The 13,385-nt window shown below is 33.1% G+C and overlaps 2 protein-coding genes across 2 annotated transcripts; one reads left to right on the top strand and one right to left on the bottom strand.

The window, feature by feature from the left end:
- The first annotated feature begins 730 nt into the window (after positions 1-730).
- Positions 731-12,367, top strand: LOC129908965 (protein argonaute-2). Its single transcript, XM_055985817.1, has 8 exons — positions 731-868; positions 922-1,041; positions 6,247-7,649; positions 7,793-7,884; positions 7,962-8,904; positions 9,438-10,133; positions 10,277-10,644; positions 11,966-12,367. Exons 1-8 carry the CDS (start codon positions 856-858, stop codon positions 12,057-12,059), a joined length of 3,729 nt encoding a protein of 1,242 aa, XP_055841792.1. The 5' UTR covers positions 731-855; the 3' UTR covers positions 12,060-12,367.
- LOC129908966 (peptidyl-prolyl cis-trans isomerase-like 1) lies at positions 12,352-13,144 on the bottom strand. The gene is made up of 2 exons (XM_055985818.1): positions 12,921-13,144; positions 12,352-12,837 (listed from the first exon to the last, which is right to left on the bottom strand). The coding sequence occupies exons 1-2, from the start codon at positions 13,004-13,006 to the stop codon at positions 12,393-12,395; spliced, it is 531 nt and encodes a 176-aa protein (XP_055841793.1). The 5' UTR covers positions 13,007-13,144; the 3' UTR covers positions 12,352-12,392.
- Positions 13,145-13,385: the final 241 nt, after the last annotated feature.

Here is a 13,385-nt window from a genome sequence, read left to right as displayed (position 1 = left end):
ATTTTTCAATCGATTGAAAAATCACTGTGTAGCCAGGCACTAAAATGTACTTCACGGTTTGAAGGTATATTTCTCATATATTCATCACATTAAAAAAAAACTGTTTAACGACTTTTTCACGAGTCGATTTTAAGAACTGCACAGAATACGTCGCTCGGTGACTTAAATGACAGCTGTCAAAAAATTCGCTTTGCAAAATCGCTGAAGAATGAGTGAACAGAAAGCAGTCGTGCGACGGGCTGTCAAATTATAAAAAAATGCATTTAAAATGTTTTCTCTTTGTTATGGAAAATTCAGTATTTATTATGATTTTTTTCCACTGAGAAGACTAAAAAAAAAAACGAAAAAAGTTTATATAAACAAAACTCATAAACAAAAAATCGGATTTTCTTTTTGATGAAAAATAGGTTTGTTTTTTAGTTTTCATTTTTTTTAACAAGACAACAACTGTCATTTTAATCGCCGAGCAACAACTACGCTTATTCTGTTCAGTTCTTTAAATCTCCTGTCTTTAATTTAGATTTTGGTGATGTGGTGATGTCGTGGAAACATAGAAAAAACGACCAAAAGAAGATGTCATTGTAAAAATCGTTCTGTGTAAATGAACTTACCGTAAATTAAATGTGGATGTGGACTTCCCTTTAAATTTGAAATCAAATCTATTTTATGTTTGATCTATGGTTGATTTGTTCATCCGAGTTCATCCTGTTCAATTTGATAAATTGAAATTCCATTCATTCATAATTGAAACTCGCAGCTGAACGCAAGCAAATTATAAAAAATACATAAATAAAGCAATTTTCTTATTTGTTTTTATTTTTTCTTATCTCAAAATACAAAAAATTTATTCTAAAAATGGGCAAAAAAAGTAAGATCATTTTTAAATGTTTGCATATGTAAATTTAAAACATTTATTTGCAGATAAAAAAGGAGGTGGTGATGGAGGAGACCCTCCGAAAGAAAATAATCCTCCCAAAGGTGGAGGAGGAGGATCTGGAAATCAACCAGGACCAGGAAGTTCTGGTAATCAACAGAAAAAAGGTATTCCACAATTAATCTCATTTTTACAAATAACATAAATTCGAATGTAAAATATATTTTATTTTTCTGTCAATTCGATTTGTCTTGCTACTAATTTCACAAGACATACAAAACGGGAAATCCCCCTTTTGCTAGAACAACTCGACGAGACGACTCGGTCGCGATTACGTGCACGGTTGCCACTCGCATAAAAAATTTCCTACCAAATTTTTCAAAAAAACCTACCAATTCAAAGAAAAACCTACCCAACGAAAATTTTCGATTTTAAGAGAATAAATTCTTGTTCAAAAAAATAAAATCCACGACTGGGTCGCACGAACTTGCTCTTGGAGTTAAAGTTGCTTAAATTTTTAAGACTTTTTATATAGAAATAAAATTCTTTAAAAAAAAAAAATAAAATAAAATCTGAAATTAAATTGCCCTCCAAAACAAGTATGCAGTTTTGATTGATATATTAACGTGCATTTTTAGAAAAAAAATTTCAAAATCGTTAGAGCCGTTTTTTAAAAAAATAATTTTTTATAAATAATTTTTTGGAAAAAAAGTTTTAAAATAAAATTGTAATCCCATTTTGTAGAAATCACTAATCAAGAATGTGAAATTAGTGTCAACACAAAACATGAAAATGGATGAGTTCAGACACCAACAATGAGGATACTGCGTTTACATACACTACTTAATATTATTACTCTCGGTTTAGTTGGGCACATTTGTTTGGCACAAATATTTTGGGTAGATTTGACATAATTAAATTTTTTTTGTCAATTATTAAAAATAAAATTATTTTAGAGAAAGAACTTGGAAAAACCTACCAAATTGACTTCAAACCTACCAACCTACCCAAGGTAAAAAAACCTACCCAGTTTGGTAGGATCCTACCCACTCCGGCAACCGTGATTACGTGTTCTCTTTTGTTTTGATATTGCAATAATATTGACGGCGAAAGTGCTAGGTTTTTTAATGTTTTATCCTTATTTGGGAAGAAAAAAGCCTTTTCATTATAATAATAGTAGTTTTTTTTTTTGTCCCACAATGGACAATGGTTCTTTCTGGTCTTTTTTTCACAATTTTTAATTTTTTTACGAGTGGGTGTAGGGTTGCAATTCCATCATAAAAGAAAAAACGCAGTAATTAGTTATTGATTACAATTTTCTATCATATTGCAATGTCTACATAGGTACCTACTTTGATTTGCTTTTTCTCAATCAACTTGTTTTTTGTTTTTAATGAACTTTGAGAAGAGTTTAAGAAAGTATCAAGCAAAACAAAAGCTGGTTTATAAAAGTGGGTGCCAAGATCGTATTTTTTTACGATTTCTGTCAAAAGTAGCCCTCCTATCGAAAAAAGTTAAAGGTCTACAACTTTTACTCAAACCATGGAATCATGCGAATCGAATTTTAGATACCTATTAGGAATGCTTTTTATATTTTTTTTTCTTTTGGTATATTGTAGAAATAAAGTGATGGAGACAAAAATATCTTAAAAGTACCGTTGTTGTCTATATTTGTTTGCATTTGCAATATAATGCTTTTACTGTCTCTTTCGCAGGTGGACACAACGCAATTCCGCGTTCAAAAGTTGTAAACGAAAATGCATTTATTTTAATGCTTCTATTTAATTAACAAGTATTTTTGAAAAAAAAAAAAAAATAGGCAGAAAAAATCATTAAACTGCGAAAAAAGGGAGAATTACTTTACTTGACTATGAAGGTCAAGGGAAAAATCTTTCTCAATTAGCTTAAACTCTATTTATTTAGAAAGAGCAAATAGAAATTTAAACTCTGAAATTAAATTGCGTAACTTCTTCCCCGCAAAACTTCCATACGAGTGGATAGAGCGATCACAAAGAAACGCAAATGTGGGCCTTTTAAGTCATCTCGCACGATTTTGCCCGAAGTGAATATATAATTCGGTAAAAAAAGTGTCCAGCAGACTTTTAAGAAGGATACTTAAATGTAAAAAGGACAAGCCAAAGTATTATCTCAAGACGATGAAACTAGGAGGATAGGATTTGATTATCTGTCAGTCTTACCATGTCACATTTTCCTGGCATGGTAAGGACCCATTGGTTAGGTGGATGGTAGAATTGATAAATTCTTTTGTCTTAATATTAAATTAGAATACCAAAGAACCATATTTCTCGCTAGTTAAATAGTACAAGATAGGTTTTCTGACGAAAAAATCAATGTTTGCACCATTTCAAATTCACGATCTTAACCCCATAGAAAATGTATACTATAAGGTTAAGCTTGGGGAAACAAAATTCGAAAATTCAAACGATCTTTGGGCCAGAAACAAAGAAGCGTGGTACCGTACTCCACAAAGTAGATACCAGACGTTAGTTAAAAGTTTACCAAAGAGATGCCAAGGAACTTTGAAAAACCGGGGTCTACTAACAAGTTTCCAACTTAGTAGTATTGAATTTTTGGAAATTGTAAAAATTTTTGGTTAGAAATGCTTACTTTTATGATTTTCGGAATGTGTGCTATTTTCTATTTTCTACAAATCATAATTTTTAAAAATTGAATGGAAATGAAATAATTTATATGTAATTACATATTAATTTTATGAATCCCCATAAGCTGAGGCATGTCTTGATATAAAAATTATAATATATAAGTTAAAAGGTCCCAAATATGTAAATACAATTTTTGTAAGAAAAAACAAAAGAGTGCTATTTCTTTGTCCATTGCTGTAAGTAACCACAAAAATATTGAGAAAAATGGTTTTTTATTTTTATCTTTTACAAAATTTGTTGGATTTTAACAGAACCTGGTCAAAATTTACTTTATGTTTTGTATCTATTTTAAATGTTTTTTGTAGAAAAATATTAAATTTTGGATTTTCGGCGAATTATATTTGAAAAGTAGCCTATTTTTCAATGAAAAAAGTTACCGAAAACTTTTTTGATTGCTTGGAATGTCGTTATTAAGATTAAAAACTTGTTTTTAAGACTATATTAAAAAACCAAAAAATATTGAGAAAAAATTTAAAAAAAAAACAAAAAAACGATTTTTAAGATCGATTTTTCCTTAAAGACAGTAATATTGGCGAGAAATATTTTTCTTCAGAAACCAAATTATACTTTTTTAATGGCCTTTAAACTTATAAATTTGAATCTAGCATAAGAATTATTAGAATGACTCTAACGAATTTTGAACTTCCAAAAACACTATTTTTGTTATGTTTTGGCATAGTAATATCTCAAAATCGTAATGTGATAGAATTTTTCTGACTTTGGATTCCAGTTTAGCACATGAAAATATTTTTAAAAAAATTAGTTTTGTTTTTTTTTAAGAAAAAAGCTGACCAGTGTAATCGAATAAGGCAGAAAAATCGTACGGTAAGAATTGAATATGAAAATATTTAAAAACGATTTTATTAAAAGGGCCATGTTTCTTCTAAAAATAAAGCTATTTAAGTTTTTACCGTTATTATTAACAGAGTTATTTGCGTCAACATGAGTGAGGGTACGTAAGCCTTTTTTTAATTTAAAAAGCCCACAAAAGTGAATATCTTAATAACGGGTTTTAAAAAAGCAAACTACTATTGAGACCCCAAGACACATTTCTACAACAAATAAAATGCACGACTGGCTCGCACGAACTTGCTCTTAGAGTTAAAGTTGCTTAAATTTTTAAGACTTTTTATAAAGAAATTTGGAAAAAAAAAAATTCGTTTTTTTTAAAAAATAAAATAAAATCTGAAATCAAATTGCCCTCCAAAACAAGTATGCAGTTTTGTTTGATATATTAAGATGCATTTTTAGAAAAATATTTTCAAAATCGTTAGAGCCGTTTTTTAAAAACCTAATTTGGTATAAATAATTTTTTGGAAAAAAAGTTTTAAAATAAAATTGGTATGACATTTTGTAGAAATCACTAATCAACATCTAAAAACAAAATTTCAAAAAAATTCAATGTGCCGTTTTCGAAAATTTGATTTTTCAAAAAAAAAAATTTTTTAAACCCAAAAATTTTTTTTTGGAAATTTTATTTTTGGTTTATATTTAAGTTATATAAATGCTTCTTCACAAAAAATTTCGTTGAAATCGAATAAACAGTTTCGGAGATAATCGGATTTGAAAAAAACGGTTCTATGGCAGGTACGGTTAATAATGATTTTCTAAAAAAAAATTTTTCATTAGAAGATAGACCTTAGCTTAAAACTTACATTTCAATTTTTTAAACAAAATCGTGAGCCGTTTTCAAGATATTTTAATTTGACTAAAATCGGTATATGACAAGTACCGTTATTTTTGGTCCAAAATAATTAATTCCAAAAACCCCTTTGGAGAGTCGCCAAATAACGCTACATACCAAGTTTGACATTAATCGGTCCATCCGTTTAGGCTGTAGGTCCTTATACAGACAGACTGACAGACAGACAGACGGACTTCCGAGACCCACTTTTTTGGCATTCTCTACCATCGTAATGTCATGGAAAAATGCTATCTCAACTTTTTTGTACCTATATCGCAAGTAAAAATCTTGATTGCAAAAAACTTCGAGTAGTTTCGAGTTCAAAAAATTGAAAATTTTGAAAGTTAGCAAAAAGCAGCATGAAAATTTTACATTTTCTGCAAAGTTAAATAATAATAATGAGACTGAAAATTCTGCTATACTTAGATTTATTTTGTATTCGAAAAAAGCGGCTTCTTGTGTATTACTTCCACCTTCCACCAAAATTTTTGTCCAAATTTCTTACTTATTGCCTTAAATCACTTATTGTAGTTCAGGAATAGTTGCTAACTCTTAACTCGTTAAAAAAAAAAAGTTAGTAACTTCTTTTTCTCTTTTGTTTTTGCAAAAAAAAAAATTCATATCAAAAAGTTGTGTCTGACTTTGCCAGACAAACAGTCAAATACTTTGAAGGTTAGAAAAAAGTAGCATAGAAACTAAATGTATTCTCATAGTACAATCACAGAAGAACATAATAACATAAATCATTGTGCTATAAATTCACTTGAACTCCAATTTATCACACAAAAAACACAAAAATAAAACTACTCACATAAGTTCTCAAAGTATCCATTATTATTCACCAAAAAAGTACTTTGGCTTAAATCACATTTTGTTTGCTTGTAATGTGTCTTAAAAATGACAAAATGGCTAGTACATGTTTTAAAATCAATCTTACGAATTAGAGTAGAACAATAAAAATCTTAATTTATTTGAATTCATTGAAATACTTTTGTATATTTCAGAATCTAAGCAGCATGAAGGAGGCGGACCTCAACAGCAAGGAGGTGGAGCTCAAAAACAAGGAGGAGGACCCCAACAGCAAGGAGGTGGACCTCAAAAACAAGGAGGAGGACCCCAACAGCAAGGTGGTGGACCTAAAAAACAAGGAGGTGGACCCCAACAGCAAGGAGGTGGACCTCAAAAACAGGGAGGTGGACCCCAACAGCAAGGAGGTGGACCGCAACAACAAAGAGGTGGACCCCAGCAACAAGGAGGAGGTGGACCCCAACAGCAAGGAGGTGGACCGCAACAACAAAGAGGTGGACCTCAGCAACAAGGAGGAGGTGGACCCCAACAGCAAAGAGGTGGACCTCAACAACAAGGAGCTTGGGGACAGCAGCAACAAGGAGGAGGTGGACAGCAACAGCAAAGAGGTGGGCCCCAGCAACAGGCAGGTGGACCCCAACAGCAAAGGGGTGGACCCCAACAACAAGGAGGTTGGGGCCAACAGCAACAAGGAGGAGGTGGACCCCAACAGCAAAGGGGTGGACCCCAGCAACAAGGAGGTTGGGGCCAACAGCAACAAGGAGGAGGTGGACCCCAACAACAAAAAGGAGGAGGTGGACCCCAACAACAAAGAGGTGGACCCCAGCAACAAGGAGGTTGGGGCCAACAGCAGCAAGGAGGAGGTGGACCCCAACAGCAAAGGGGTGGACCCCAGCAACAAGGAGGTTGGGGCCAACAGCAACAAGGAGGAGGTGGACCCCAGCAACAAGGAGGCTGGGGCCAACAGCAACAAGGGGGAGGTGGTAGAGATGTCAGAAGTCAAAGCCAACAAAGTGGAGGCAGTGGGGATGGTGGAAGTCGGGGAAGTGGCGGTGGAGGACGCGGAGGCTTCGATGGTGGACAGAGAGGTAGGGGAGGTTATCAAGGAGGTAGAGGCGGAGGTGGTGGTGGTGGCGATAGAGGTTATCAAGGTGGTGGTGGTGATAGAGGTTATCAAGGTGGTGATAGAGGTTATCAAGGTGGTGGTGGCGACAGAGGCGGCGGCGGTGGACGTGGTGGTAGAGGAGGTGGGGGTCGCGGGGGCGGACGGGATCAAGGCGGCTATCAACAAGGGCCTCCCTCAAGCAATGCCGTTGTACGTGTTCCTAAGCCTCCAACAAACGGTATACAAAGAGGAACACGCGGCCAACCATTTGAACTTGAAACCAATTATCTTATGATGAATTTGAAAAATATGCCTGACGTCGCCTATCACTACGATGTTAAAATTGATCCCGATCGCCCAAAGAAATTTATGCGCGATGCTTTCGATGCCTACGTAAAAAAAATCTTTCCCAATCACGACTTGGCATATGATGGAAAAGCCAATGCTTACAGTCCTGTTTTATTGGCAACTGATAAACTTGGATCTGAAATAACGGTAAGTTTGTAAGAATATGTAAATATTTATATTTTATGAATAATTGACAAAGTATCTTAATCAATGTTTATATAGTCAATTTATACAGCTTATTAATTAAGTACTATCTAAAACAAAATAAAAACGTTATCTGTTTTCCTTAGGTGGAAGTTAATGAAAGAGACAGAAAAATTCCATTCAAAGTCACATTAAAGGCTACTGATGATGTTGAAATTGATTTAAAATCAATCAAAACGTAAGTTCAACACTTTTTGTTGCTGTATTATTTTCCAGTAATAATTATATTTTATTTATTTATTTTTTTATTTACAGTGCAAGTTATCACACTGAAAGAATCTTCGATAAGCCAATGCGTGCATTACAATGTATTGAAGTCGTCCTTAGTACTCCTTGTCATCTGTATGGTGTACGTGCTGGTCGATCGTTTTTCAAAGAACCAAGAGATAAGATTGATTTAGGTGATGGTTTTGAGCTTTGGTATGGTCTTTATCAAGCAGCAATGCTATGCGATCAGCCTTTGTTAAATGTTGACGTATCACACAAGTCATTCCCCAGCAAAGTTAACCTAGTTAACTTTTATGAAAATTTGCGTTTTCAAGATCCCAGAGCTCTAAACGATTTGCTCAAAGGTCTCCGAGTGACTTACAAACCGCCAGCAGTCTTTAAAAGCGTCGAAAAGGAATTTAAATTCGTTGGAGTTAAAGATGCCTCTAATAAACAAACTTTTAAGACAGACGACGGCAAACAACTAACAGTGGAACAATACTTCCAGTCTAAAGGATGTAAATTACAAAAACCACACCTCCCATGTATACATGTTGGTAGTACTGTAAAAAATATTTATATTCCACTTGAATTTCTGGAAGTACCTCCTGGCCAGGCTATTATGCGCAAAGATAATGAAAATCAAGTCCGACAAATGATACGACATGCAGCAACAAGTACTGACGTTCGCAAAGCAAAAATTATGGATCTCCTTCGAAGTTTCAACTATTACATGCATCCAACAGTAGAAAGATTTGGCATATCTGTGGATAAAAATTTTATCACAGTTAGTGCACGTCTTTTGTCATCGCCAGCTATAGAATATTCTCAAGGAAGAAATATTAATATTGATAGACCTGGAGAATGGATGAATAGAGGTGTTCGATTCTATAAATGCGATTCAAAAACCACTCATAAATGGGCGATTATAAATATTTCACAGAAACAAGATATAAATGCTATGTTTTTGAGAGAGCACTTTGTTGAAAAGGTAAGTTTAAACTTTTAAAATGGTTTATTTTTAGTTGTAGAAAATTATTTTCCAATACACTCGGCACAACATATTGAATGAAAAAATTGTGGAAATGGATTTGCATATTGCAATCGAAACGTTTTCTAAAACATCAACATTTCAAATAAAAATGGAAAGAAAATCGGGAATATTTTTCGATTTGGAGCAATTCTCCTTAAATCATATCCATGAATGTTTTCATTCTAAGAGAGTTTAAAAAAGTGTGGGGAGAGGAAATGGTTTTTGAAAAAATTCTTACAAAACCAAATGATATAAAAATTTGAAAATTTTCATATGAGCTTATGATGTTTAAACTCATGTGAGATTTATTTAATTTTTCGCTGATTCGATCGCAATAACTGTGTGAGGCTGAGAACTTATCACTTTGCGCTCGTATGTAGTCAAAATCCCAAAAGATATTAATTGAAAACGCAAAGGTTAAAAAAAAAATTGAAGAGTTTGAGCATTTTTAAATATGTTATATTTATTTTTTTTTTGTTTTTTTTTTTCAGATTAGCAGAGAAGCCGATAAATTGGGTATGTCCTTGGCTAGAGAATGTTCTGAAATTCGAGAGATACAAGGAAGGGGTCGCGCACCGCCTAGCATTTTACCAGATCTAAAAAAATTCAAAACCGACAAATTGAGTATTGTTTTTGTTATACTACCATTCGCTGCTGAAGCATACGGCCGTGTTAAACAAGAGGCAGAACTCTCTTGTGGCATTGTAACGCAGTGTATTAAAGGCGATACAATACGATCATATAATAAAAGATTTAATCAAGATAAAATCATTGACCAAATGACAATTGGAAATATCCTGTTGAAAGTTAATGCCAAACTAAATGGCACAAATCATAAAATTTCACCATCTAATGAAATAAATCTGCAAAAATCTAAAGTAATGTTTGTTGGTGCTGATGTATCACATCCGTCACCATTGCAAGTTAATTTGCCAAGTATTGTTGGTGTTGTTGCATCTCATGATCTTCATGGAACACAATACAATATGCAATATCGTTTACAAACAGCTAAATTGGAAACAATCGAAGATATGCAAAATATTATGACACAACATTTGAATGTTTTTAGGACTTCAACTGGTTGTTTACCAGATCATGTGATATATTATAGAGATGGTGTTTCCGATGGACAATTCCCGTTGATAAAACAAATTGAAGTGAACGCAATGCGCGCAGCATGTAAAGCGGTAATTATTTTTGTTTGCATTATTACTATTAATTTAATTTATTTTAGAAATTCATAGTTTGGTAGGAATTAATTTTGGAACATTAATTAATTTTTCAGTTTAATTTTTTTAAACAAATATTTATATAATTTATTTCATTTCAGATGAAATGCTCAGCAAAATTCACAGTCATTATTGTTGTGAAACGCCATCATACGCGTTTCTTCCCAAAATCCAGCGATGGCGAAGGCAAATACAATAATGTCAAAGCAGGAACTATTGTCGATCAAACAATTTGCCATCCCAATGAAACACAATTCTTTTTGGTTAGTCATAAGGCTATTCAAGGAACATCTAAACCAACACGCTACAACGTCATAATTGATGATGCAAATATAAATATCGATGATTTACAAGCTATGACATATAACTTGTGCCACTTGTTCCCGCGTTGTAATCGTTCTGTATCTTATCCAGCTCCAGCGTACTTAGCGCATTTAGTTGGACTCCGTGGACGTGCCTACATTGAAGGGTTTGTACAAAAAAAATAATTTATTTTCTTACTTTTCAATTTTGGTAATATCTGAAAAACGTTGGTATGCATAGATTTTTAAAGTACTCTCGCGTCTGTAGATACTGTTCGACTTTTTTGGTGTTGATATGAATCCAACATTTTAAATTAAATCAAAATCATTTTCAGTCAGATTGTAAGGGAAAAAAATTAAAAACACCATGCCCTAGATTAGGTTAAAGTGGCTGTTTGGCGAAGTGGCTGCGCTCCACTCAGACCTCATGGGTCCATTGTGATACCACAAAAGACCAGCGAGGGAACTATATAGTTAGGTAGCATCTTTTGCTCAGAGCTGCGACGAACGAAAACTCCCTTTTTCTCAAATATCTCGAATTTGCGTTTATGGCTCCATAAGACTCAAAGTCTTTTTCCGTCCATTATCTATGCCTTTTGGCCGACTCTAAGCGTTCCACTTTGTTTTGTGCTCAAACCTCAAATAAATGCGAATTACTTTAAAACGTGATTTTTTTTTCATAAAAGCCTCCTAATCAACAATTTTTTTGTTTTGAAAACCTTTTGTATGCATACAAAAATGCAAAAACAAATAAATGTCGTAAAATGTATAATAAAAAATTCAGATACATCTCAATAATCGCCATAAGCATAATTTTTCGTCATATTCTTGTTTAAAAAAATAATCAAAAATCCAATTTTTACTACCTGTTTGTGTGGTATATTGTTCCTAGAACGAGAGCGAGAGAGAGAAAAACTGCAATAACAGAACAGTTTTTTAAACGACTATGACACCAAAAAAATTTGTTGGCTCCACAAAAGATCTTCCATCCCTGATACCAAAAATATAATTTATGAAAATTAAACGAATCTATCTGCCCACAATGACATTCGAGTTCCTGTAGGAGGCATTTATTTTCATTAAAATGACCAACGAATACCATTAAGAATACCACATAAACGGCTCAACGCTTAGAAATTGGTGAATAACGTTCACATACCACATTTGTAAAGATAATTGAATGAAATAAATTTTATTAATTAGGAAATAAACAAGGCTTAAAATATTCGACCTTATAATTTCTAAATTTGAGCAATTGTAATTTTGAAAGTAAAAAATTTAAGGTTTTGAGAACTAGGGAAAAAAATAAAATAAAGAACAACATTTTACTTTATTTATTCAATTATCTTTACAAATGTGGAAGTTATCCACCAATTTCTAAGGGTTGAGCCGTTTATGTGGTGGTCTCACCCAGTCTCAATAACTATTTTTAAGATTCTGTTTTCTTTTTTTTTAAATACTCAATTAAAAAATAAATTTTCATTTCAGGAGCAATTTACAATTGGAGAATCTCAAGGCAGAATACAGCAAGCGGGCCGTTTCCAATGACATTATGAAATGCAACCCAATGTTTTTCGTTTAATTATTTAGTTATATTTAACCAATTCATGTTATTCTTTCATTTTATTTTTTAAATAATCATTTATATATCAAGTACCTATTCAAAATAAAAAAAAGTAATGGGCATAATATTATGGATGACAAGCCAACCAAGTTTCATCTACTTTCTACAATAGTTTTGCCTCTTTTTATTTAAGGTTGACTTCCTTTAAGATAAGTCATCAAACAGAGACAAGTAAAAATTAAAGTTAGATTTTCGTAGAAACGACTGATTCAATTGAATTGAGTTGTCATTCATAATAATGCCCTAAAAATACAGCTAAACATAAATGTGGTTTTATTTTCAATTTTAGTCTCAATTTTCTACACGTCCTTTTAAAATTTTCAAAGAAACTAAAGGTCGATCATTCTTATCAGTTTGCACCATTCCCAATCTCTTTACAACTTGCATACCCGAGCTTATCCGCCCGAAAATTGCATGTTTTCCATCTAACCATTGAGTTGGCGCCAAAGTTATAAAAAATTGAGAACCATTTGTATCGGGTCCTGAATTGGCCATAGATAAAATACCAGCACCGGTATGTTTTAAGTCGGGATAAATTTCATCAGCAAATTGTGGACCATATATAGATTGGCCTCCACGACCTGTGCCAGTTGGATCACCTCCTTGAATCATAAAATCTCTAATAATACGATGGAAGACGGTATTGTTGTAATAGCCACGGCGTGTTAGCTCGGCAATGTTGCGGCATGTATTTGGAGCATGTTTCCAATATAATTCTATACTGATTGGTCCCATTCTTGAAATGGAAAATTATGTTGAATGTTGTTTTCAGATTCTTGCCGGTAAGAGAAAGAAAAAGTTGAAATTGTTTAAACTTACGTTGTTTCAAAGGTTATAAAAGGTGGCTGCCATGATAGATCAGGAATGCCAGTTGAATTAGAAGTTATATTTGAAGAATTCGACATTTGAAATTGTGCGGGAAATAAAAGAATGTTTTTATTTTTTTGTGAACAAATGGACTGTCGATGTAAACTTTAAAATAATTTGGCGTAAATAAAAAATATTTGACGTTTCGCTATCTTCCACTTTTTGTTTCCTCTTTTTTTTTAGTGGTGATTCCACACGCAGACATTTGTATATTCACTCTCTAAATTCACACTGACAAACATGTTCAGCTAGAAGAGTATTTACACGTTGATGCTTCAGACTGGACTTTTCAAAATTTAATGAGTGTGAAGAAAAATCATCATGTAGCTCCTTCGCTCTCATTAAATTTTGAAGAGTCTAGCCTCCAGCAACACCGTGTAAGAGCCCACGTAATTTTTTGTAATTTCCATTGGAGGT

This window comes from Episyrphus balteatus, chromosome 2 (genome assembly GCF_945859705.1).
Source record: "Episyrphus balteatus chromosome 2, idEpiBalt1.1, whole genome shotgun sequence".
NCBI lineage: Eukaryota > Metazoa > Arthropoda > Insecta > Diptera > Syrphidae > Episyrphus > Episyrphus balteatus.
Note: the sequence above shows the minus strand (reverse complement) of the source record. Positions and strands in the feature narration are given on the sequence as shown.